Source organism: Calonectris borealis, chromosome 20 (assembly GCF_964195595.1).
Source record: "Calonectris borealis chromosome 20, bCalBor7.hap1.2, whole genome shotgun sequence".
NCBI classification, from domain to species: Eukaryota; Metazoa; Chordata; class Aves; order Procellariiformes; family Procellariidae; genus Calonectris; species Calonectris borealis.
In genome coordinates, this window is record NC_134331.1 from 14,102,909 (window position 1) to 14,129,127 (window position 26,219).

The 26,219-nt window shown below is 43.7% G+C and overlaps 2 protein-coding genes across 8 annotated transcripts; one reads left to right on the forward strand and one right to left on the reverse strand.

The window, feature by feature from the left end:
- Positions 1-1,107: 1,107 nt before the first annotated feature.
- TEN1 (TEN1 subunit of CST complex) lies at positions 1,108-5,459 on the reverse strand. Its single transcript, XM_075169960.1, has 4 exons — positions 5,317-5,459; positions 3,518-3,624; positions 3,240-3,397; positions 1,108-1,916 (listed from the first exon to the last, which is right to left on the reverse strand). Exons 2-4 carry the CDS (start codon positions 3,601-3,603, stop codon positions 1,780-1,782), a joined length of 381 nt encoding a protein of 126 aa, XP_075026061.1. The 5' UTR covers positions 3,604-3,624; positions 5,317-5,459; the 3' UTR covers positions 1,108-1,779.
- Positions 5,460-5,520: 61 nt separating this feature from the next.
- ACOX1 (acyl-CoA oxidase 1) lies at positions 5,521-26,210 on the forward strand. 7 transcript variants are annotated; one of them, XM_075169953.1, is made up of 14 exons: positions 5,521-5,691; positions 6,945-7,104; positions 12,933-13,093; positions 17,954-18,061; positions 18,585-18,704; positions 19,282-19,397; positions 19,590-19,759; positions 20,089-20,251; positions 20,958-21,148; positions 21,396-21,575; positions 22,223-22,328; positions 22,416-22,559; positions 23,405-23,611; positions 24,631-26,210. In XM_075169953.1, the coding sequence occupies exons 1-14, from the start codon at positions 5,577-5,579 to the stop codon at positions 24,679-24,681; spliced, it is 1,992 nt and encodes a 663-aa protein (XP_075026054.1). In that variant the 5' UTR covers positions 5,521-5,576; the 3' UTR covers positions 24,682-26,210. The 7 variants fall into 7 exon arrangements, with proteins under 7 accessions (XP_075026054.1, XP_075026053.1, XP_075026057.1 ...); XM_075169952.1 differs by lacking the exon at positions 12,933-13,093 and adding an exon at positions 16,030-16,190; XM_075169956.1 differs by lacking the exons at positions 12,933-13,093; positions 24,631-26,210 and adding exons at positions 16,030-16,190; positions 22,678-22,782 and having other exon boundaries at positions 23,403-23,492.
- Positions 26,211-26,219: the final 9 nt, after the last annotated feature.

The following is a 26,219-nucleotide window of genomic DNA, read 5'->3' on the forward strand; positions in this document are numbered from 1 at the left end:
GCTTGTGAAGATTGAGTCTGCACTCATGTCTCCATCCAGAGTCATTGCCAAATTTGCTTTCCTCTTCCTGGCTGGTTGGGTTTGTGGGTTTTTTTTCATAACACTTGTAGGAACCCTCTTATTTTGGATATTCTCAGCCCTGGTATCTTGGATATTCCCAATCCTGGCATCTTGGATATTCCCAATTCTCTGGCAAACCTGGCCATTTGGATAAAATTTAAGCACAAGGAGGAAGGTAGGAGGACAGAAGATGAGGTGTAAACATAAACACATCATGACAGACTCATCATTGTCTCTTACAAAACCAGGTTAAAATATTGCCTCTTGAGATCATGTTTTTGGACTTGGGCTGAACAGAGAGCGTGCTGAGGCAGGGCTTTTGGATCTCCATAACTGCGTGAAGAAAAACATAAGGCTAAACTATGATTAAAGATTATAGCAAGCACTGTAATTACTGAGCCATCTCAGGCCCTTGAATCAAGCCTGCTGGCAACAGGGGACTTTGCCAATACCTGTCGCATTTTGATGTGCTGCCGTGCATTGTACGGCTTCAGTCCTTTTTTTCTGAACATTTCACCAGAGAATCTGAGCAAAAAGCAGAAAAGGCTGCAGATGGCTGAATTCCCCTGCAAACCACAGTCCCAGCTCACTCCACGTCCAAGGATTCCTATAGCACAGGAGAGTCTTCTCTCTCTTGCACTAACTTTTTATTCTCATCTCACACTAGTGATTTTCTGTCTTTCTGTTGATTATTTAATTCTGCTAGGTGGGCCTGGCACCATGTTCTTAAACCAGAGTGGCTCTGATGTAACTTCATCTCCTCTTCTTGCAACTTTTTCAAAGTCAAGCACTTCCTTACACACCCAGTACTTAAGAGAAGGAGGAAAATTGCATATCGCTAAATTTTCTTACATCATCCATGGGGTTTCTGCAGGGCCTAATGCATTTGCCTTAGCAAGAAAGAGGTTTTTAATCAATAAAAGACAGGCTGCCTTCTCTTTTCATCTTTATTTAGGAAAATACAATCAAAACCTTTAGATGCTTCAAAAAACAGTGATTTAAGGTCTCCTAAACTTAGTTGTGTCAAGGAAGAAAGTCAAGTGGTGGTTCTCAGGGCACTGCAAATATTTATTTTAGAGCTAAAGTCAATCCCCCCCCGCCTTGGAGACCAGCTCCTGAAAAGCAGAAGAGGCTGGTGCTACTGAAAATAGTGACTCTTTGTTCTTCTTGCTTCTTTGTTCGTCGGTGTGGGTATGTGAGTGTTTTGCCAGGAACGCTCCTGTGTGGCAACTGAGTCACCGTAATCAAACGCATGCACTCATGGACCCGCAGCCACACAGGGCTAACGAACTTTGCGCTAATGCCTTTCACCTCCGATCTGCCAACAGCCCGGTAACCCGCTGTGCTTTGGCAGTGCGTGTGGGTGTGAGCTGTTTAACTCGAGATTCGGAGACTTCTCCTTCTTCTGACATCTCCAAGCCTTGCACTACAAAAGGACCAGTATAACCCAAGTGCTCCCTTTCCTTAACCACCCTTTTAAACAAACAACAAACCTGCTTCCCAGAGCTATTTTCAGTGATGACAGCTGGCATGAACGGACAACCCACAGTCAGATACTGACTCACAGTCTTCAAGTGTTTCCCTGCTTAGTGACTTGACTTTGCTATTTGCCACGGCAAAAAGCAGTATGTTGCAAACCCACCTTCTAAATTTACTTTTAACATATTTGTTGCAAATGGCAGTGCAAGGACCAGCACATGGCTGGTCTCAGAGCTGCTGTCAGGACGTGCTGTTTCCCATCCGCTCCTGCCTCTCGTTGAAGTATTTCCTCTGCTCCTGTATGGCTTGTTCCAGCAAGGGCACATTCATCCCTTCCACGCAGGTCAATATTCGCGCCTTTATCACGGGACCCTCACCTGGGAATATAAACAGGAATTTTCTGTAGAAAGAAAAACAGACGGAGCAGCTCGGAGGCAAACAGAGAGGTTCCCTCAGGCAGCATATGGCTCCAGCTGGCCAAATAACCATAGCCCGAGAACCTGCAGGAGACAGGACTGGCCGCGTGCCTCCACCAACGCGAGCAGCAGGCCTGGGAGCAGGTTAATTCAGTGACGTGCTTTCCCTCTGCCCTGTTGGCTACAAAATGCTGCTGACTGACACTGTGCTCTCCTTGCACTGGGGAACGCTGAGCCCAGGACATGTCGGTGCCAGTGCCTGCCATGCAGCATCTGTCTACTTCGTGGCTGGATGAAGTTTGGTTTTCCCTGTCTAAAAAGCATCAGGAATGGGTCTAAGCTCATTTCTGAATGTGCAGACAAGAAGAGGATACAACAAAGCTGGGCTTAGAAGAGGCTCAATGCTGACTATAACCAACAGTTCATTGGTGGTAACACGGAGCTGCACAAAAAGGGGCCAAACCTTGGTGACACAGCCACCATCTCAGCCTGCTCCCTCCCACCCCTGCAAAATGGGGCCAACTCACTCCTAAGCTGTGATGACCAAAATAACATGCCTTTCTAAAGGAATTTTGCAGCAGTGGCTTAGCAGGTCACTCACTAGATGCCACGTGCAGTGCGGCTTTCCACATGCCACCGAGGATTTCAATGGCACGAACGCGAACGCTTGTTATCAGGTGTGGCTGAGACAACACTTGCGATTTGCTTCACAACCCCATGACCCGGCCCAGATCAGCTCCTCATGCAACGCACCGTGCAGCTGGAGTAACGCTCAGGGCACGCCAGGAAAGGACAACAGGGTGCCCTGCGTGACAGCGCCTGCCCGCATTCCTCACGCCCCGTGTCTGAGGGCAGGGATATAATTAGAGCCTTTCAAGGATGGCAAAGACCAACCCAGCCAGCTCGCACTGAGGTATTGCAATCAATCAGCCACGTTTGGAGCGAAGACGATGTGGTGGCTGGCAATGATGCCAGAAGGCTTTAGCACAGGTTTCACAAGCTCAGCGATGCTGCTGAGGCGCTTCTTGTTTCTAACGAAATCTGTGCCAGAGCACCAGATTTTCACCAAGGTAAGGGTGGCTCTTCTCATGGTCAATGGGGAGAGACAGGCTGCTCCTGCCCTGAATCACACGCTCGTGTGACCAGAGGCAGCCGCGCGAGATGAGCCTGCCTTGGCCAGCGCTAGCCTCAGTGACAGTGTGTCTCACGGTGCACCCAGGGAGGCATGGCGGAGCTGATGAACCATGAACAGCAGCAAAGGGCACTGGTTCCTGGAGCGTTTACCTTCCCTGTGTTCAGTGTCTCCCAGGACCATGTAGCAAGATCCCAGCTGGGCTTGGAACGGCTCCACAAACTTGGTGTCGACACAGACCCGGTACTGAGCTGAGCTGTGCTGAGCAGTGAGAATGGCTTCGGAGCGGGCCAGGTCGTAGCAGCATAACCTGGGAACGATCGATTTGGGAAGCTCAGCGATGCAGAGATGATAAACAATTACAAAGGGAGGGGGGTCAGCCAGTGAAGGAAAGGCCTGGCCTGCAAGGAGAGCAGGTTACCCTTCTCACCTGCCAAACGTCCTCAGCGCCTCCCCCTCTGGGACTGAGCTGTTGATCTCCCATGGGAAGTAATAGACACCAGCACGTGGCAGCATCTCACCCAACCGCCGCTGGCCCTGCAGTAAAGCAAAGGATCTGAGTTCATGCCACCCCAGTACCCGATCCAGATACTAGATGATACTGCCCAAAACTTCTTCCTTGCCCAGGGCCCCCGATCCACGGGGCTGCAGAAGCTTCATAGCTTCCCTGCTGAGTCCTGTTTGCAGCTCATTGCACTTGCCAAGCCCCGGGCATCCTGGCACAAAGAGGGGCTACCTGCCCGCACCGCAATCCAGCGTGAACAGCAATACGTAGCCCACCAGACCCTTCAGGTCTCCCCCAGGCTACAGATGGGTTGAGAAAAGGTTAAGGAAGTGGGAAAAAAGGTGATTGAGAGAGTGTCAGGGGCTGAGATGCAGGAACAGACCCAGCTGCTGGGGTGATGGGGTACCATGCAGGAAGATTTGAGGTATGATCCTGAGTCTGTACTCATGCTGCAGGATAAGAAAATCTGGCAGTGCTGATCCTGCAGCTGGAGAACAATTACTTGGATACAAGCCAGCCTGGTTCCATCAGGAGTCTGGCAGGGTTTAGAAGACAGCGATGAGTGAGAATGATTCACCCCAAGACAAGGCTCAGGTTGGACCCCCTGGGAGCTCCAGCGGTGCAGCAGGGCTGGCACAGGCAGGCCAGCCACAGCACAAAGCACACGGAAAAAATCAGGAATGCAGAGCAGCTTCAGCAAGGTTTTAATTCTGCCCAGGCAGTGCCTTAGCCAGGCTGTTGGCTGTGCCCCAAAGTAGTTTCTTTTGGCATCATTTTCCCGCCGATCTCCCTTGCAGGGTGCCTGTGTTCGGTGCGTTTCTACGCTCCATTTACTGCTTCTCTCTCTGGTTTCTTGCCCCGCTGGGGGGGCCCCCAAGAGCTGCACAATGGCCCAGGCAGAGACTCCTGCAATTCAGACAAGTGGGGCCACAGCAGCGGATTTGAGGACCCCCCCCATACTGATTATGCAGCAGTGGGGACACGCTGAGCTGCAGCCCTATGCCTTTAATGCTTGGCGCCCCTTGCCCACCCTGTGCATTGCTCAGGGGGTTGCAACCTTGCAAAACAGCCCACCACCACCCCACGGAGGGCTGCCGCGGGAGGCCACCGAAACCAGGGCGATCCTGGCTCACCCCTTCTCTGCAGGGCCTGGCTGCCGCGCAGCCCCATGCAGGGCTGTGACACCCTCAACTGTGCACTCCGCAGCTCCCTGCATCTCTGCCTCACCTAACTCAGATTTAAAAAGCAGGATCAATTCTGCACCTCCCGAGTAGGGCAAAGGCCGTCCCGCGTCACTCAAGTTTTGCTCCTGAACCACGCTGTGCAGCGGGATGGGATCAGCCAGGAATGCAAGATGCTAAATGTGCATTAATGCACTTTTTAACACACGCCCAACCCCAACTGCAATATACTATGTGCCCACTCAATGCACTATTTAATGCATGTGCAACCTCAACTGCAGCATGTTACTTGCACACTTAATGCCCCAAGCGCAGCACGTTATATGCAGATTTATTGCACTATCAATGCAGTATTTAATGCATGACCAAATGCAGCATGCTATATGGGCATTTATTTAATTAACTATCAAATGCCTGGCTGCAGATGCAGCACGTTATGTGCACTCTCAATGCAAATTTAATGCATGCCTAGCCCCCCGTGCAGCCCTTACACGCACACTCAGTGCGGTACTTCATGCACGCCCAGCCGCAGCTGCAACGCACCGTATGGCTGTTCAGCACACCGGGTGGTGCACACCCCGCCGCGGGCGCACAACGCGCGCTTTAAAGCGCGGTTAGCGCCCGGTGTCACGAGGGCCCGCTCCGCCGCGCCGCTCACCGCTCCGCCGCTTCCCGCGGGAGGCGGCGGTCACGTGGCCGGGCGCCGCGTCGCGGGGGCGTGACGTCAGCCGGGGGCGTGGCCGGCGGAGCGGAGGCCGGGGCGGGCGGTGGCGGGGCCGGGGCCGAGCGGAGCCGCCGCCGCGATGGCGATGAACGCGGACCTGCGGAGGGAGCGCGCCGCCGCAACCTTCCAGCCCGAGCTGCTCACCCACATCCTGGACGGCGGCGCCGAGCGCACCCGCCGCCGCAAGGAGATCGGTGAGGGAGGCCCCGGGCGTGCCGCCGCCTCCCCGGCCCGGTGCCCCGCGCTGAGGGGAGTGGGGCCTGTGCGGGTCGGGGGGCTGCGGGGAGGGGGAGACAGCCCGGGGCGGGGGCTTAGGGGAGGCCGTGAAGGAGGAGGAGGTGTTCGGAGAGGGAAGCCGGGGGCGTGGGGAGAGGCTGTGGGGAGAGAGGGGGGACCCAAGAGGAGGGCTCTGGGGAGAGGGAGAGCGGGTGACGGGCGGGGGAGACCTTGAAGGTGGGAAGCCCCGGGGGGGGGAAGTTGTGGGGGGAAGGAGGTTGTGGGGAGGAGGCTGTGGAGAGAGGGAGCGGCAGGCTGTAGAGGAGGGAGGGCGTGAGGGGGCTGTTGGGGAGAGGGGACACTCCAGGGAGAGGGGAGAGCTGTGAGGAGAGCGCTTGCAGGTGGAGGGGGCTGCCTGAAGGAGGGGATTTTTGTGGGTTAGAGGGGAGCAGCAGCAGTGTTATATCTCTGACCCCCCCTTCTTTCCCCTTCCCAGAAAGGGTTTGGGGTGGCCCTGATAGAGCAATGTCCTTTTACCTCTGTCTTTCCCCTTCCTCCAGGTGAGGGTGAGAGGCACCTTCCCATGGGCATTGCTCTTGGGCCCTCTCCCCTCCGGTTTCCTTCCTAGTGCGCTCTTGCCCAACAGTACAAATATGACCTGTTTCTCACCCACTGCTTCCATGATATGTGAGATTAATGAAATACCTCCATCCTCTTCCTTTTCCCAGCCCACGCTGGGGTTGGGCTGTCAGAGGCTGGTGTTGTGTAACTTGTGTGCCAGAGGGGACACAGAAAGTCAGTGACCTCTGGGTACCCTGGTTTCCAGTTGGCATAATGGGAATAATAGCTGTCCCCTTCTGCAAGGAGCTGTATGGGGATCAAAGTTCATGAGGCAGTCTGATCCGGCAGTAGCGATGGCTATTTGAGGATTTGAGATTGTTGTTGAGGGGCCTGCGGGTCTTACATCAGTGAATTAACCTCCTGCCAAGTCCAGAGTGCTCCTAACTTAAAATGTGGTTTATGTGTGGAATGGGAGAGTGCCCTGTTGCTAGAGTCCCTCAGTCCAAGAGCTTTGACTTCTTTCTGATTTCATTAACTTTTGATTTTATTTTTAATTTTCTGATATCTGTACCTTGAGGTACAGGAAGTGAAATGCTGAATCGTTTCTCCCCCGCTGTCTGTTGAGGTTTGTGGAAACTGAGTTTGTTTTCCTCTTCTGCTCTGTCCCCAGAGGCCTTAGTTGTTAATGATCCCGACTTCCAGCACGAGGATTTGAACTTTCTGTCCCGTAGCCAACGCTATGAGCAAGCCATCAGGAAGAGCTCTCTGATGGTGATGAAGTTAAGAGAATATGGAATTGCAGATCCGGAGGAGATCTACTGGTTTAAAAGGTAAGAGTTTGCTTCTTGTATGTACTTTCATCAAGGACATTAGAGTTGTGCTTTTTTCCTATGTTTGCTGTCCAAAGGAAGCTAAAGACCTATATGAAAGCCCACTGAAGTCTTGGCTTCAATGAATTTCAGGTGAAACCCTGATTTCCTGAATATTGTATTTTCTTAGATTTTTGACTAGAAATGCACCATTAAGAATTACACCCTTTTTATTATATATAGTGCAGAAAGTAAAAAATGGGACTTGTAGTCTGATTTCCCGCCCCCCTCCCAAAGGAATAAAAAATACAATGAAATATTTTGAATCTGAATAGATCTGCTGAGGTTGCAGCTTCTAATGAAAGCTGATTACTTCACTTTGCACTTAGACCTAATAAAGTTGCATTACAGGCATACTTGAAAATGTTCCAAGATAGCTTACAAGTTTTTGTTTATAACCATCTGTCCTGTCTCCCTCCTCCAAGCTCCTGGTGCTATAGGGGTTCCCTTTGACCTAGAGGCTTTTTGTTGTATCTGAACTTTTGTTTATCTGATAGTAGTACCCTGAGATTAAGTTAATAAAAATAAAACTGTTTTTACATCTGAGTTTCATTCCTTCCAGCTTGCAGGGAGCTTAGTTCTTGACTTTGACGTATTTCTCCCCTTAGTTCTATTAAACTCACTCTGATATAATCAAACAAACTGCTTAACAGAGAGATTGCACACTCTATAAAACTGGACGTAGTACCATGAATATATCCTCTGGCACATTAAATGAACATTGCACACTAAATAATGCACCGGTAGAATCACAAGTCTCCTCCAACTGGATTTGTAGAAAAGCTGTCGTTGGCCTCAGGGCATGAATAGTGGGACTAGTTAGTTGAAATCATCTTGTCTGCTGTAGTTTTAATCTCAAAGAAATCGGTCTACACTGACCTGTGTCATGGAAGTTCTCGTGGAAGTAATGTAAATGTTCTTTTGAAAATTGGCATCAATGCACCATGATAACAAGAAAAAAGTTCAGTGACTGTATTAGATTATTCAGGTACCGCATGACAAAAGTTAATCATTAATTTTTCCTACACAAGGATTATTGGAGATGATAGGGAAGTTTCTTCAATTATTTTTATGGAGAAAATTCAGAGAAGTCTATCCAGTATACCAGCTGGCAAATTTCAACAAAGTTTGCAATGTAAATGCTGTCTTTTGGTAGCATGACTGACAATATTTTATGAAAACAGGACTTTTCTGAAGTAGTCAAATGATAGATTCTAGTTTTGTCTTTCCATAAACTTATTTGGGGGTCAGCAAGTCTTAACTTTAAATGGATGAAAGCTTAGTATTTCTTATAGGTACCAAATAATACATCCATATCTTAAATGATATGAATAGTCAGGTGTGACTAGTCAGAATTCATGATGCAAAGTCAACTGAAACATGAGGAAGGCTTACTTTTTTTTCAGTCAATTCTAATTGCAGACATTCAGGATTTCAAAAGATAATTGCAATTACTGTAGACTAACTGTATTTTCCAGTGTCTTCTGTAATAACATGTAGAAAAATGAAGAGCAGTACATATACTTCTTACCCACAAGTGAAATTTGTTTGCTCTAAGAACTGCATACTGTTAATATTCTTGATTTGAATTCTTTACTATAATGTCTGGTGTTTGCAAGGGAGGATATTGGCTTCCTGCTTCTTAATAAATGGAAGAAATGAAAGGATTATTTTTTCATCCTTTGATTTCATTTGCATTTTAACATCTGTCCCCACTTTCTCACCTGCTGCGTGTCAAGCATTTCTTAAACTTGGTGAACTCCACCCAACTTGCAAAATTAAGTTTATTTTTGTCACATATCCAAACATGCTAATTGGTGCTAACTAGAGGGGACTTCATTTGTGTAAAAGCTGACTTGAAGAAACTGTGTTTGGGTTTATTCATTTTTCCAAACTGGAAAATTGAATAGATATGGTGTTGTGACATGCCTTGAATGAAGTTTATGAAATAGATTGAAGTCCTTGATTCAGATGTCAAGTTGTATTTATTGTGATTGACCATCAGATTTTTACGTATGGAAGCTTAAGATATTTTGCCAATAATCCCTCACACCTTGTGATTATCCCCAAACAGCAGGGACAGATTTATTTACATATGCAATTTTTGACAATTTTGAGCTAGTTGTTTTCCCGTAGCTTTTGTGTACTATCAGGCCTTCACTAGGTAGCTTTGTATCATGACTGACCAGCTTGATAGCTTGATTTATGAATAGGCGAGGAGAAATGCTTCTTCCTTCGGCTGCCCTGGAGATATGCTTAAACAGCTGTTGCTGCTGTGACATGTCGAACTGAATGTTCCTCCTTCCGGTTTCCACAAGGGCTTTGTTGCACTCCAAAACTTAAGAGGATCTATTAAATATATTTAGAAGCCATTTTAATTGCTTCTCATCTAGTCAGTTCTTCCTGTGTCTTAACATGTGTCAGCACTGCAGTTGCTGCTGTGACTACAGCTTATGAAGGCCAGCAACCTTAAAGTGCCAATATTTAAGATTTCTCTTACAGTCCAACTGCAGCAAAATGTAAGTCAGCATGCAAAATGGGAAATTGTTCTGATGTGTAATGCCACACAGCTCTTTGAAGAGAGTGATCTGGTCAGTTTTAATTCACCTTCAAATTTAAATACCCTTCATCAAGAAAAATGGGATTAAATGAAGAAGTGAAAAACAGTTGGGAGAAACTGGGGCACAGAAGAAGAGAAGATCTGAGAGCTACAAGACAACAGATGAGTCCTGTGTTCATAAGCATTGCATGAACATGCACTTTCCCTGTGAGAATGTGTCCCTACTTCTCATTTTGACACTAAAGTTAGGACTTGGAGTAGCTTTCAGCAAATCAAACCACAAAAACTGTGGTAGGGCCCTACTAGCCACTGTTAAATTAATTTGGAGTGGAGGAGTCCGACTTGGGTTTTTTGATACAGCTAGAAAAGGAGTTTATTACCATAGCATTTGTTAACTCTGAAGCCCAGTAAGCACAGGTCAGACATACCCTCGGCTCCTTCTCCACTGAGGCAGTCCTTCATGTTCGTCCTTGAGAGAGTTACCTCAAGAACCACAAAAAGCTAGAAAAGTTTGATTGCAGATTTTGCTTTAAAGTAAATGACCCTGTTCTGTGACTCAGTTCTGCAGCCTGAGAATGTCTTTGCAATTGTTCGTTTAGCTTTGGAGTCTCTGAAAACATAGACTTTGCTTCTGTTGTACTCAGTTCACTGACAGATATGCTGTCGAACTCATCTGTCAAATACAAGTGCCTTTTTCTGCGTGGGTGGCATTAGTTGCAGTGACATCTGGAAAGATCTGTATTGCCAAAGTAGCGTGTCACTACACATCCTTCTCCCGTAAGTGGATTTGGAACTGCAGCCCTCCTCTTGACTCGCTGATTGCCGTAGCAGATCTGACTTCATGCTGACGAGGTGATCTTTGGTCATTGATCACATTGCTAGTGCTAGATGCAGCTAGCCACATCCAGTCTTGATGTAGCAAAGTACTTGAACAGTTACACAAGGCAGCCTTTGGAGAACAAGCTGTGTAGGTAAGGGGAAATGCCAAGTGGGAATGTAGAAATTGGGAGAGGAAGGAGTAAGAGTTCAGAGAAAGAAAAAGAAGGAAAAAAAAAATCTGTTTTTCCTCCCTGTACAGCTAGTACCTCTTCTGTTTGCCCTGTGTCATGAGGAAAATCGGATTCTCTCTCCTTGTCATTCAAGTTGTTAAAAGGCACGTTAAGAAAATCCTAATTATTCAGTGTGGAGTATGCAGAGATGAAAAGTTTCTGCTGTAAATTAGCTAGCTTTCAGTTCTGCTTTCAGCTTTGTTAATGCAAGAAGCTGTTAAAATGCTGCGTGTTTACTCAGTGAAATAGTATGACCTTCTGACACAGGGATGTTATAAAGTATCCGCTTGCCAAATGTCATTCTTCTGACTTCTGTCAGAGAAGGTGCTAGTTAAGCATGAAATATCTGGCACTTGCGATTAAACTTACTGATAGGCAGTGAAAGTTGCTGGTGTGACCTTTAAGAAGATTATTTTTTTTCTGGAGCATTACCTTCAAAGAAGCAGTGTCTGACCTGATTTTTCTGACAGCAAAGCATGTGCTGCACCTTTTTCACAGTTCTTTCAATGGCTTCTGAAAATACACAAAGAACTGTTCAATCTCTTCCTAAGCTGCACTGAAACGGTGTATTTCAAAGTCAGTGTTCATTTTCTCTCTGTAGGTTTGTCCTTTTGGGCCCAAGGAATAGATGTACCATAATTGTGTTGTAGGTAGTGAGGAAGTAGAGGGTGCTGCTATTGCTATATGGGTCCTGAAGTAAAGGAAGAACCCATGTAGGGAACTACAAGAATGCTGAAAAATACTCTGTCTCCCTGTTCTTGTAGCATTTTTAAGCCCTTGGTCACGCTGATAACTTCTGCTTTGTAAATATGTGCTGCTGTAGGCAATAGAATATTTTCTGGTAAGATAACTGCCTGCCTTGATCCCAAGAACTCTAGACGCTGTACTTGCACTCACACCAGCTTAAAGCATAGTTAATACATTAATCACCAGTATTAGATTACTTGATGACAATAGTTTTGCTTCTGGAAGAATCCATGGCTCATTCAATCTTGTCCATTTAAAAACTGTTCCATTTAAAATAAGCGTCTTCAACATGCAGTTCAGTGCTGCTGAAGAAGCTTTGTTCTGCTTTCTCTCACCCTAAGGCTGATTTTCACAGTTTGCATAGGGATCTGGTTTTGAATTATCAATTATTTACTCTGTGCTCCCAGGCACTCATTCCAGGCATGGTATAAAATGCCAATCAGAAATGCTGCTGTAATTTGAAAAACTATATGCATAGCATCCACTATGCAGTGTGGATCTGTGTTGGCAACAAACTTAAATGTGCTCCCTGGGCAGGTATTAATACCTCGAGATGGAAGGATATATTTTCCTTATAGGTATCTTGGGCAGGTGGGAGAGATCTTGTATGTAGGTATTCATGCAGAACACTCATTTGTTCCTCCATCTTTGAATTTGGATGGAATAAGCATTTGTGTACAGTAGATGGAAGGTGAAAAAACTGTTCAGACTGCAAAATGTTGAAGGGAAGATGCTGTCATTTACTACATAGCTTTTACACAGTGAAACTTCCTAGCACGTTTGTGTTATGGTTTAATTGGGAATGTACTTTGCCAGCCATCATGGCTACTAAATTAATAGAGCTTTCTCTCATGAAATAACTTCTGTTTTGATGAAGCACATCTAAAATGTCTGATTTTCCTTCCATTTCCTCCAGTGCTAGCCTGTAACAGTAATTTTAATTGAAGGTGAGTTCCTGTTCTCACAGCTGATAGAAGCAGCTACAGGTAATACAGAGCTCTTCTGAAAAGCACTTGATCACCTAAGAAGCCTTTTCCTTTTCACTACATAGTGCTTCTAGCTAATATGGCCTAGTTCTAGGCTACTAGCAGTAGTGGGATTTATTCCCCCCAAGCCTGAGAAATGGGGGAGAAAATAATTTGGTTTTCATGTCCTCAGTTTTAAGTTCCCCGTGAATGTTTGTAGAATACTATTTTTTTCCAGTTACATAGCAATAGCAGGATTCATAGGGTGAATAAAATGCCTGAAAGAAACATTTATTTTCCCATTAGCACTGCCTCTGATGCTTCCATATTTGGACGTTGCTTGTGGGACAAAAAAAGATTGAAATAGGCAAAGAGATTATTTATCTTATGCTACAGTTGGAGAAAAGCCTTTCAGGATCACAGTAACAGTAAGACTGAGATCCAGATCCCTCTATTTCTCTCCTGTAGAACATGCTTGGGCAGTTTTCCTGAACCTTTCGGTCTCCACTTCAGCATGTTTCAAAAAACCTTAGAGACCCAAACGACTGATGCTCAGAAGGAGAAATGGCTGCCTCTGGTCCATGGAGTCAAGATAATTGGCACCTACGCCCAAACCGAAATGGGACATGGTTAGTTCCCTTCAGGGATCAATGGGTAACCTCTTTTCTGTAACTCCAGTTCGTAAATTGATGATGCTCCCTACGTAAACCTAAAAGGGGAAAGGTAAAATAGTTTGGTTAACCGTTGATGTTTCCTGCCCGATAGCCAGACAGCTGCTTCATTTCACAGCCTAACAATCACAGGGTTAGTTTTGGTCTTTTCCAGAATGCACCTCTTAGCTGATCACTGACTTTGTAGTTTTTTACCTTTGTTTTAAGATGAGGAGGTTGTTCTAAGCCCTGGGAGTCTGAATTTCACTTGAACTGGTTGGAACATGTCTGTCAACAGTACTATGGTTTGTATTTTTGCCTGAACTTGGGGTATGTGTGTCTCAGTTCTTAGTTCATAATCAGCCTGTGTAAACAGGTCAGAAGTATACCTTTAGATGCAGTGTAGCAGGGTGAGATTGCACGTTTTTGTTTTTGAAAGTAAGGTATGCTTTGCCCCAAGCACTTTTCTTCCAGATGCTACTCCATTGCAGCCGTACAACGTCATGGAAAGATCTTGCTTTCAAAGAAGAAAAACATCTTGTTCCTGCTATTGTTGAAAATGACTTTTACTTCTTCAAATGGAAGAACGTTTAATGGATCAGCCTTTTAGCACAGAACCTGGAATTATGGCTATTAAATACCAGCAAGAATAGTTTAACAAACCAAAGACTCCAGTGCTTGTGCTGGCATCTAAACTTGGAAAGCATGATGTGTACAAGTCTGGACAATTGCAAGAGTTAGATAGTAATGCCAATAGCCTGGCTGTTCAGTTACAGCTACTCGTAGTAGCTGAAACGTTTGTAGAAGATGCAACGGAGGAAATCCTGTCATCCGTTCTGCTTGGGAGAGATGGAGCGAGCAAACCTAGCTCAACACCAGAAGCTGAGAGACCACCAGATGGCAACAATAAATGCCTGCTGACCTTGTTTGCTTTTTCACACCAACTTCTTTAAATCAGACGCACATCCACACCAAAGTGATTTGTTTTACTTGCTATTTCACATTAGATCATTGCACTTTCTTGCCTGGTGATGGTCTGGTTTGCTTATGGTTCTCATGTTGTTTGATGGTAAAATTAGTATTTTGACAATAGAACTAATATGGTGATAGTATGGTCAAGTAAATATACTTTCCCTGCAGAGTAATTTAAATGCAACCATTTGGCATTCCTGCTGTGAATGTTGAGTATCTAACTACTTCATCAGTAAAGCTTCCGCAGTAATTGTCACTGAGCTCTGCTTAATTTAATCCTGATGTTTAGAAACTGGTGATGGGGAAACAGACCTCTAGATTATTGAATTGAATCCTAGCCTGGATGGGTAGTTACTCCATTTTATCTTAGTGAGTACCTACTTGATAGCCTGTGTTGATTTAACCTATTCTATAGTGAATAAGTCTCTCGAAAAAATAAAAGAAAGAAAAAGCACAAATAGCACAGGGCTGAAAAGGAAACAAAAAGGAGTAATGAAAACACTGTGCTGTTTCTACCTGTTTTATAGCTATTGCTAGTGAATAAGGATTTTCTTTCAGTCTTTGACTGCCAGCTGTGTACTTCTCACCAGTACTGAACTCACTTAAAATCTGGTATTCCTGATGACCCATTAGCCCCCTGTTGAGCTTGGTCACTGTTCAGTCAAAAAGCTTAGAAAAGATTGCTACTGGCTTTATCAGATGGTTGTATTTATTTGTAAGTGCCTGAGAATAACAAAGAAAAGAACTACAGTTCTTAGGAAGCTCTAGGGGTAGAGCTAATTCATATTAACCTGTGTTTAGAGGTAACACAAGAATGCATTCTTCCCACTTTGATAAGAATGCCGACGGAGTTTGAGCTAAGCTCAGATCAGTGCTCTTTCCATAACACGTATCTCATTTAAATATATATAGTCCTGTTAAAGACCAATTACATTATTTCATACATAAATGTGCCAGATGGACAACCTTTGTAGAGAAGGTACTGATCCTCAACCTACATCCCCACTATTTTAATATTCAAAGCTATCAATATTTAAAGATTTAACGAGCATTTAATTCTTTGTATTGAAAAACTTAATAGACCACCGAACTACCTAACAGTGGTGTTTGACAGAACTTGGAGGAAGAGTAGTTCTAATGAAACGTGTTTAATTGGAGAGACTTTGTGCTGGTGATTTACAGGTTGAATAATGTTGGCTTTCTTGCCAAGTTGTTTATGTTCCCAACTTTGACTTACACATGCAGAGCACTGTCCTTTTAAGAGAGCTTTTAAAAGCAGCAAAAGTTGAAGGGAGTTGAGTTGGAATGTAATATATGCTAGTTGGGTCTGATCTTTAATTAAAAAAAAAATGAAGTAGAGAGTACAGACAGTTAGGACTTTGCTCTTTTAAAAAAAGAAAGTTCAGTGAAAACCTAGCTCATTCAGCTGGATAAACTGGGACTTCTACCAGGTTCTACCCTCAAACCATGGGGGGAAAAAAAAAAGTGGACTTCATATCTTGGGTGAAGGCTCGCTTCATCCAGCCAGATCACATCTTCAACAAACTGACATTCTGACTCAGCCCATTTAACTTAGGGATGCTCTAGTTTCCAAACCATAGTGAAGGTCTGGTCTTTCTTTTGGTTTGGATTAATCTTTTTTTTTTTTAATCAATCATGGTGCATCAAAAATACAGGAATGTTGCAGATGCATTGTTGTATGATTAGAAGGAAATGCATTGCGGCATGTTTATTTCGGAGTAAGTGTAATTTTCTTATTATTCAGGCCTGAGAAAAGGACAGTGCTCTGGCTTTCTGAAATACACTGGCTGAATTCTGATTTACACGTGAATCATTTTTTTTTTTCTTTTTGTCTCTTCCTGAATCTCCACCATGAATCCTCATGCTTGCTTCCCTCCCATAACATTCCCTTCACACTCCCATCCCATGACACTTCTTCACAGCTTTGTTCATCGTGGACGGCCTGAGCCTCTGGACCTTCATCTGGGCATGTTCCTCCCCACCCTTCTCACCCAGGCAACCCCAGAGCAGCAGGATCGCTTCTTCATGCCTGCCTGGAACCTGGAGATCATTGGCACTTATGCCCAGACTGAAATGGGCCATGGTACAGTACATTCACTAAATGCTATTTCTAAGAACGGCTTTGTGTACAAAGGATTCCCCTGCCTGGGAAAAATGGTGTGTGTTTACCCCACAGTCCTTACGCATGCAGTTGTGGCTGTAGGGGAAAGCGGACTGCCTCTGAAATTTTTAATGGATCATTATGTCACATGCTGCTTGCCCTTTTTTTCTCCTATGGGAGAGATTGATGTCTGTAGTTCTATATATGAGCATACTATATATGAGCTCCTTTTGTGCCATTCAAACCGGTATAGATTATTCATATGGCTATGGTGATGTCAATTTGATGACATCTGTTAATTTCTACACTTACCATTCTTTCCAGTGTGATTTCTGCTTTGCTTTAGTTAACGTTCAGTGTGAAGACAAAAGGACAGAGCTTTAAGGTACTGAAAGAGATGCCCAAAAAAGTAAGAGTTGCTTGTCACCTTGGGACCTACCTTGGATCAGAGAACATTGGTTGACTTGGTTCCAATGCTCATGTTCTGTGGGGAGCTTTATTCCCCCAGTTCTTTAATTCACTCCCATGTGTTTTTTTTAATTGGACCATGAAATGTTGTGAGTTTTTTTTTTATTCTCTGTCTCAAGTAGACTTTGTTCTCTGTTGCTATTCCTTTGCTTTCAAACTTTGAAATGGATTTTGATAACTCCAGCAGTATTGTGATTGCAAGATTTTTAATCCAAGTTTCAAATGGAGGATATTATGCCTTGGGAAACTTTAATTTTGACATCTGAGAGTTGCAGATGAGAATTATTTTCTAAAAATGAGCGGGATTCACCTTTGTGCAGAAATGCAATGTAGAGACTGTATGAAGCATAAAGTAACTGCAAGTCTGTGGAGAATCTCTTGCAACTAGTGAGGTTTGAAGATCCTTTACCAGCAAATTAAGTCCGTGTTAAGCTGCCTGCGGAAGTCTACCATTAACTCCATGCTTTGGAAACGTGGTTGCATCAAGGTGATATCCTTTTTCATGTTGAAACTCTTGTGTAGAGTCACTGGCTCTGTCTTGCTCTGTCAGTCCAGACTATCAGGGGTGTTCACAGCTTGTCTAGTTTAAGCAAAGGTGACTTTTTTTTAACGCATGCAGGGTCAATGCCACTGCTGAGACAGGTGTATGTGAAGTCAAGGGTCGGGGGCAGAAGACAAAGACTGTTCCTGGAATTGTTGTGTTCATCTTTTTGCAGTCTCTTCAGGTACCTGCATCCAGTACCCTAGCATAGGCATGCCGTTACTTGCTGTCTTAGAGCTATGAATGATCTTTGTTGGGAGAAACTGCTCCATCAAGTGAGGAGAATGTAGGCCTGATAAGGGAATGAAGAGATGATGGGCACTACTTATTTCATCTTGTGGCTGAAAAGTATATGATTTTTATTTTGCAATTTAATCAGATTGCGGTTTTAGTGAAATCCAGGTGAGCGTGTTTTTGTGGACCTTTTTAACTGAGAAAAGGCTTCTGGTGTGTAATAGCAAAAAGGTGTCAGATGGGAGGTGCTTGGAAAACTAGTCTTAGACCACTGGGAAAGAAACCCAACATGTTTTCTAAGAATTGGCTTCAGGTCCCAGAATATGGTCTGACTCTCACTTGTTCTTCCTTAATTGGTTGATATTTAATCCTTTATATAGCCTAAAAGCAAAGTTAAAATTTGTACATTACTACTGGAGTTCAACTTTCCATTGTCCAATTCTGTCCTTATCTCTGTTTTGTCACCGACTTTCTGCCAAAAAATGTCTTTGCTTATTTTCAGGAACTCATCTTCGGGGTCTAGAAACTACAGCTACTTATGACCCTGCTACCCAGGAATTCATCCTCAACAGCCCTACTGTGACCTCCATTAAGTGGTGGCCAGGTGGACGTAAGTGCATCACTGTGTGTCTAAATCTGGAAGATGTATGGAAAAACTTAGGGAGGTGATGTCATGTGTGTTATATCTACAGAATGATGATTGCAAGTTGATCCAAAGAGTTGGCTGAAAGGCAGTTACTCTTGCACAACAAGTAGCAGAGTTATCAGAGCCTACCAAAACTTTGGATTATCTGTGTGCTCTGAATTGTTTCTCAGAATCATTCCCACTGTGTGGATTTGGTGTAATTTTTGATGGGTTGTATCAAAATCTTTGAACTTCCTTCAGCCCCACTGGCAGGTTTGCCAAGGACTTAGTATTTTATAGTCAAGAGAATCATATTGTGCAACTGTCATTGACTTGAGCAACTTATTTGTCTAGCTGTAGAATTCAGATGATAACCAATGTTGTAAATCTGGTTTTCTAACACATGATGATGTTAAGGTAACCTCAGATCCTGCTTTAAGGAGAGAGATTCTGTGTATATAAGTATGTTGACTTTTTTTTTCCCTTCGGACTCCCACTCCTTTTGCAGTTGGAAAGACATCGAACCATGCCATTGTTCTGGCTCAGCTCTACACTCAGGGCCAGTGCAAAGGGCTGCATGCCTTCATTGTTCCCATACGGCAGCTGGGTACCCATGAACCTTTGCCAGGTAAAAATTAATGTTAAGGGTTTAGCACTCATGGGATACATTAGATCTGTTTCTCTCCAGTTATATACAGCTGCATGCGTCTTGTTAATGTACATGGCTTGTTTCACTAGCTGATTTTAGTGAGTAGATGGTAGCTCACAAGGCTTAAAGCTGTAGGAGTCTTTCTTATGACTGAACTACCACTAAATCATCTTTCATGTCGCGCTTTCAATGTGAAGATTAGTTTGGGATTTGATTCTGTCCCCGTGTTTCCCAGCTATGCGTTCTATGAGGCAACGTGTCCTTCTACTTTCTGAAAGGGAGAGAATACCTTTCATCATCCTCTAGCTAGAAGTGAGTTGGATAATCTTTAGAGACAGCTCCCCCAGTGACTGTATAGTAGGACTGCATGTAAATTATGAAGATCCCCATGTTTTTATGTTCGCTTTCCATCAAAGAGATTAAGGTTCTAGTTAGCTGTTACTCCTAACAATGCCAGGACTTGCTAGAAAACTAAACAGTCTACTGGAGAAGCTTTGAACCTCTCATGTGGTGTTTGGTTCCTATTTATTAATGCAGGTGGCTTTGTCTGTGGCAGGTATTACAGTGGGTGACATTGGGCCAAAATTTGGTTATGATGAAATGGATAATGGCTATCTGAAAATGGACAACTTCAGAATTCCTCGGGAAAACATGCTGATGAAATATGCCCAGGTAAAGCAGTGAATTTCAACATATGCTGTTAGAAATGGATAGTTCAAATGCTCATGTGTGGTTGAATAGTGTAGCAAAAAGATTGTAAGTTGCTTCTAAGTTGCTAAACTTGATGAGTTTAGAACTTGAGATGTGAACGTGTAAAAGGGAGGAAATGTTAAAAATCAACAGGCTGTATTTTTTTTTTGGTAGGTTGAACCAGATGGCACTTATGTGAAACCACTTAGTGACAAGCTGACCTACGGGACCATGGTGTTCATCCGATCTCTCATTGTAGGCGATTCAGCTCGCTCCCTGTCCCGGGCTTGTACCATTGCCATCCGCTATAGTGCAGTGAGACACCAGTCTGAGCTAAAGCCAGGGTAAGTGCAGTGACAAAAGAGCAGCCTAAGTGCTGAAGGAAAATTTCCAGATACTGGGGGTAAGGGAGACTGTGGTTGATATTGTTTGCTTTGGCACTTGATAGTTTCAAAAAACATTGTTTCATCCCAGGAAGTGAGTAATCTTTCATTCTTGACTGCCGAAATGCCCTCCCCCCTGCCAGAGGCTTTTGCTGTATGGTCTTAGATAGTCTGGTTTGATAAGGATGCAGCTTGTACTGTCCAAGTGGAAAACCTACTTAGAGTTGACTAGAACTTCTGCAGCAGTTTGCTAGCCACTGGCATACTAACTCATCTGTATTTTGCTCTAGGGAACCAGAACCCCAGATCTTGGATTATCAGACCCAACAATACAAACTCTTTCCTCTCCTGGCAACAGCATATGCTTTTCACTTTGTGGGAGCCTACATAAAAGACACCTACCGGCGTATTAGTGGAGACATCAATGAAGGGGATCTGAGTGAGCTGCCAGAGGTACTGTGTACTCTGATTTTATGTAAGGTTTCTTTACAGCATGGGAGAAAAGGCATGAAGCCTTTTTGGCTTTCACTCTTAAGACACCTTGTAAGTCTTTAGATACAGAGATCCCAAGCACAGTATGTGCTGGTGACTTTTATTTCTTTATTTGCACTACTCATTTAGCAGCCCTTTACAAAAAAACAGGGAGTAATGCACAGTGAGAAAGCTACTGTGAATATATTTTTTTAAAAAGTGACTTTCCAGGAATGATGGCATATCGCTTGGGAGTGGAGTTAAGACTGGTCTTATGCTTGTGCTGTAGCTTCTTGATTGTTCTTCCAAGTCACTAGGGTAGAACTGGTGTGTTGATCAAAGGTATCGGTACTATACTGAGGGGTCGGGGTTGTAAAATGTTAGTTTTCAGTTAGGGGTTCTGTCTGAGAACCTAATGTGACAATAGGCAATTGAAAACAGTCTTGGACATAGTGCGTAGAGACAGAAAGGATGGGGTACTCAAAAGAAATCTTTATATATAGAGAGGCTTTCATATAAATAGTTCGGCTCAGGAAAGAGTCCTTACAAGAAAAACAAGACCCTGTGGGACACTGGAAGGATGGTGTTGACTCTACTTTTTTCTGGGAGCTGCAGTACTTAGCATGTATGTGTGCAAGCTAAGAATGGAAAATAAAAAATCTAAACTGGCTTTGCTTTTGTCCATCAGCTCCATGCACTGACAGCAGGGCTGAAGGCGTTCACTTCCTGGACTGCCAATGCTGGTATTGAGGAATGTCGGATGGCATGTGGTGGGCATGGCTACTCTCGCTGCAGTGGCATTCCTGACATCTATGTCACATTCACTCCATCCTGCACCTATGAGGGAGAAAACACAGTCATGATGCTGCAGACAGCTCGGTATGGTAGCTTCTGTCCAGAGGCATTCTTGCCTTGGCATTACGGTCTTTGTAGCTGAAGTGATGAGCAGAAGAGCATCCCCTGTTACCATGAAACTGGTGTCTCATGTTTCTGTCCCTGGCCCTATTTTTGACAGAAAAGTGTATGCCTACAACTGTTCTTTGCTAGTCTGACCCTAGGTAAGATGACTTCTCTCCATTCAAACAGTTCATGAGTAAGAGTTGCTATTTGTTGCCTTTATTTTCAGGTTCCTTGTCAAAAGCTACACCCAAGTTAGTTCTGGGCAGCGGGTTACTGGCACGGTGTCCTACCTTAATGATCTCTCCAGGCAACGCATTCAGCCACAGCATGTGGCTGCTAGGACCGTGACTGTGCGGATCAATGATCCAGTCAGCTTGGTAGAGGCCTACAAAGCACGTGCTGCCCGGTGAGTTCACACGTACTAGACTGAGCCAAGCACCAGTAAAATTGTGTGTCTTGGGAGATGGTAGTGATGTGCTGCCCTGTTAATGTTAGATTCTCAAGATGTGGTTTGCAAAGCTTTGCTCTATGTGTCGCTTTCGAGAAGTGACACGCTTTACTAGGTTGGGTCAGTGTTAAGTGCTTTGAGGTTACAAGAGGCTACATACAGCCTACGGAGAGCCTAGTTACTCTGCTCTGTTCCATTGTGAAATACCTTTTTCTTATTTAAATGTAAAGTGTATTCGAGCATACAAATACCAACATTGTTCAAACTGTTCGGAGATCTATCTGGAGAGAAACAATCCTGATATTAAAGCCTGTTGTGAAGGAAGTGTGAGAGTAGAAGAGATACCTACACGTGCGTAAGTATTCAAGCACCACATATGTGCTGTCAAATGTCGTTTTACCCCTCTGTAGCTGTGTTCTAGCTGCAACAGTGATGATAGCGGCTTTAGAACCACAACTGCTCACTCCAGGCAACGTATTCCGTCGTGGCACACGACCTCCGAGTTCTTCTGATGTGTTAGACTGAAATTCATATGAATTCAGTGTATATAATCTTGTTAATGTGGTGTTATTGCATAACCTGTTTTTCTTCATTTTATGAAATAGGCTTGTAGAAGCTGCAGCAAAGAATTTGCAAGCTGAACTGAACCACAGAAAGAGCAAGGAGGATGCCTGGAACAGAACTTCTGTTGATCTTGTGCGAGCATCTGAGGTCAGTGATGTGCCTGATAAAGAAATATGCTGTAAGAGCTTCTCATCTCTTCGTGAACCTGATTCACCTTCCTTTCATTTCTTCTAGGCACACTGTCACTATGTGGTAGTGAAGCTTTTCACAGCAAAGCTGTCTGAGATCAGTAATGCAGCTGTCCGTGCTGTCATGACTGAGCTGTGTCTCCTCTATGCGCTCTATGGGATCAGTAAGAACACAGGGGATTTCTTGCAGGTTGGTGTCTTTCTCCAACACTTTAAATCTCTAGAGCCAGAGTAATTGTTTGCAAACTTGCTTTAAATGCAAAGTTGCATGAATGCTTAGGCGTAAGGTCTTGACTGTTGACTTCCAGGAGGCCATTAGCAGTGCAGATTTGATGGAAGGAGACTTTGTCAAGTCTCCCTTGTGATCTGCCAGAAGCAGAGTTGGGTGATAAATGGTAATATGGCATCTGTCTAGGATAGCTTAAATGTTTTCCAGTTGGTGACCAGCTGTTGTTTGTTAAAAAACAAGGAGTTAATAAAGGAGATGCAAGTTAGACATGCTCTGAGAGCTGTATGCATTTGTAAATTAGTGTACAAAAGGGGGATATTGTACTCCAAATCTTAACCCATCCTTCAGTGAATGGGTTTAAATTGTCAGGCATTACTTCTCTTCATTCTTTCAGTTTGAGAATGTATTTGTGCAGCGGTGTTTTATTTTGTCTTCAGGCAGATGTGGTATGCTTTGTCTTCCCATTTTCCTCTTTGCTGCTTACCAAAAAGTTCCCTGGAACCAGGAAGAATTTAATATACACATATGTACATTCTTCAAGAAAACTTGCTACTGAAGTTAACATACAGGCACTCTAAAGAATGAGTCTCCCATGAAAGATTAAATATCTAGGCTATGTGGCATCTCCTTTTGCTTGTACACTATGGCAAATTGCCATTTTGATTACTTAGCGCTTAGAAGAAAAAATCGTGTTTTATGAACTGCTGCATTTTTGTGTGGGGGAAGGCTGACCTATGTTAGACCATAGGGGAAGGGAAGGTTCTTGCGAGTTGCATACTCATCTGACAACCTCTTTTTTTTCCAAGGCGGGTATTCTGACCAATGCCCAAATTACTCAAGTGAACCAGCATGTGAAAGAGCTCTTAGCTATAATTCGTCCCAACGCAATAGCACTGGTAGACGCCTTTGACTTTCATGATGTTCATCTTGGATCTGTGCTTGGCCGATATGATGGCAATGTCTACGAGAACATGTTTGAGTGGGCAAAGAAATCCCCACTGAACAAAACAGAGGTAAAGAAACTTTATTTTTTCATCTTTAGGTAACATGTGTCCAGGGAAATAACCCAATTTAGGGTTTTTTTAATTTTGATCTAGTGATCTCGGCACGTAATTGATGAATTGGGGAGAAGAGTCACTAGTGGTAATGGACCAAAACTAGCAACCTACCTCTCTTCTGCTTTCAGCATACTTTCTTCAGTTACTCACCCATGTGTCTCTCACATGCATCCCCGTGGGATACTTTTGAGTTTCTCAGTTGAGGGAGGAAATCATACTCTCCCTAGAGAAACAATTGAATAATCTCATTTAATTTTAAAGGAATTATCACTTGCTGTTAATTCTGCATAGTGACAGTAGCTGTGAAAGCCTTACCTGTTTTCTGGCAAATCTTTCAATGCCGTCAGGCAGTAGTAGTGACTGGAGAAGAAAATAAATTGCTCTCATGTAGTACTTAAGTGTCAGGTGTTGCATATCTGCCCTAAGGCTGTTGCTACAGCTGAGCTAATAAAAGAAACTGAGCTGAGAAGAGTCAGTGTCCCTCTTCCATCAGCCAAAAGAGAACTCTAAATCCTGTCTCGGTGGCCTTTACTGATAGTCTGTCCAAATCAGACTATCTCCTATGATGGGCTGCCAGAGGCTGCGATTGTAATTAAATCCCACCGGAACTTGCTCAATTTTTTGTGCTTCTGAAGTCAGTGGGTCTTAGGAGCTTCATTACAGTCCCCTTAGGAGACCTCTACCAGTTTTCTTTGAATTAAAATGCCAAAAAATTGTCTGTATGGATATAAGACATATATAAGACATTTCTTACAAGAAAGGTAGTAGGGAAGCTATTTGTTTTGGCTTATATTCTCATCCTTTGTATCTTATGGCCACTCAAATACAGGACTTAGCTGGCTGTTCTTAAATCCCCAAAGTGCCTTTGATTAAAATTTCCTTAGTATAAAAACACACTGCAAGATGTAAAGAGCTAAAACTGTTTTAAAGCTCAGGTCTGAACTTGTTATAACCACTGTCTTGTCCTCTTACAGGTTCATGAGTCTTTCCACAAACACCTGAAGCCGATGCAAGCCAAGCTGTGAAGCCTGCTGTTTTTTTTTTAAAATGCACACTTTTCCTGACCTGAAAACTGGGTGTTTCCATCCTTTCTTGAGGCACCTAAATCAAACCTTTCAAATCCTGGTAGCTGTAGGACAGTGAATAATTGTAGCCTTTCTTTCCACTTTTATAAATTGAGGAGGTGTTTGGGGAGAGTGCATAGGGAGTGATGCGGTTTTTAAAGTGCAATTATAATAGTAAAATTAACCTTTTAAAAATCTGGGAAAGCTTTATGGATTCGTACAAGGATTGCTTTTGAGAAGCTGCTAACTAGAGAGAAGTTACTGTCAACTGGAAAGTAGCAGGATTTTACTACTAAGTAGTTAACAGCCCTCAGGCAGTAGCTTCTAACAAGCAGTCATGTCCTCACCCCAAAAAGTATCAATATCTTCGTTTTGTTTGGTGGGTTTTTGGCGTTTTTTTGAGATTAGTACCACCTCTCTCATTGTTTGGCAAATATTTATGCTATCTAAAGCCTCCTGCATAGTTTTGTGCACACGAATCTGCACGTGGCACTGCTCTCCTGGTGTAGCTGGGAAGTAAATATCCATCCTTCTCTGGAGCTCTGCTTCATTCATCTTTCTAGAGGACATTTTCACGTTTTTCCAATACATCCTTCTTTCATTGCCCTGCAGAAACTCCTTTTGCCTGGGTGCCATCTCCAACACTGGCACCTTACTCTTTGTTAATAGGAAGTCAAAGGAGAATATAGCGATGCTGCTCTGAGGGAAAAAAAAAAAAGTAGTAATAATCAGCTAGGTGCTGATAATAGATGTTCTGCCCTTCTTTTAACTGTTAGTATTTTTGTAGCACTATCTCAAAGCACTTTACAAATGTTAATTATAGTGATTTGATGTGAAAAACCACATGTAGTGGTAGAAACTGCAAATTTGACCTGGAATGATGAAGCCAGTATTTGAGGGCAGAAATCAGTTGACCAAGGTCCTTGGGCCTTCAGATTGTTCTGAGATGTTCTCCTGTTTTTTTTAAAGGCATTCTTCAAGAAAGCGACAATCTCAAGTGAAGCATCTAGATTTTTTTTCCTACCCATGCATTTCCAGGGAGCTTTCTCTGATTTGTTTAATTTTGTTTTTGTATTGACTTGGGACTTGCACAGTGCTGTCTGGATTAACAGATGAAAGATTTAGCTTTTAACAGAACCTCCTGATGCCCAGTGAAATCAGTGCAACTACAACTAAGCAAAATCATTGCTGTTTTTCAACACCAATAACTGTCCAGTAACAATAAAACCTCTCTTCACAACAGATAAGAACAACTTTGAGCTTAAAATGGTAAAAAGCTTCAGCATAAACCCAAATCCTGTAGTTCTGAGGCAACATCTGAGAAGCTGTTTCTCTGACAGCCTTGGTATCGGTTAAAGTCTCCAATTTTGGATCAGTTTTCATGGAGGATTTTTTCCTGGCACTAACGATGATCAGACACAATGTTTGGCTCTACATGCAGTAGTTGAACAGAAAGAAATGTTTAATTTTAAATAAAATAATCAAACTTGTCTTTTGGG

Excerpts from the sequence above, each read along its gene's own strand:
- ACOX1 (XM_075169953.1), top strand. The coding sequence starts at position 5,577 with ATGGCGATGAACGCGGACCTGCGGAGGGAGCGCGCCGCCGCAACCTTC. Across the intron at positions 5,692-6,944 it reads CCGCCGCCGCAAGGAGATCG|AGGCCTTAGTTGTTAATGAT; the intron begins GTGAGGGAGGCC and ends CTCTGTCCCCAG. Across the intron at positions 23,612-24,630 it reads CCCCACTGAACAAAACAGAG|GTTCATGAGTCTTTCCACAA; the intron begins GTAAAGAAACTT and ends GTCCTCTTACAG.
- TEN1 (XM_075169960.1), bottom strand. The coding sequence starts at position 3,603 with ATGCTGCCACGTGCTGGTGTCTATTACTTCCCATGGGAGATCAACAGC. Across the intron at positions 3,398-3,517 it reads GCGCTGAGGACGTTTGGCAG|GTTATGCTGCTACGACCTGG; the intron begins GTGAGAAGGGTA and ends GATCGTTCCCAG. Across the intron at positions 1,917-3,239 it reads AGACACTGAACACAGGGAAG|GTGAGGGTCCCGTGATAAAG; the intron begins GTAAACGCTCCA and ends TTATATTCCCAG.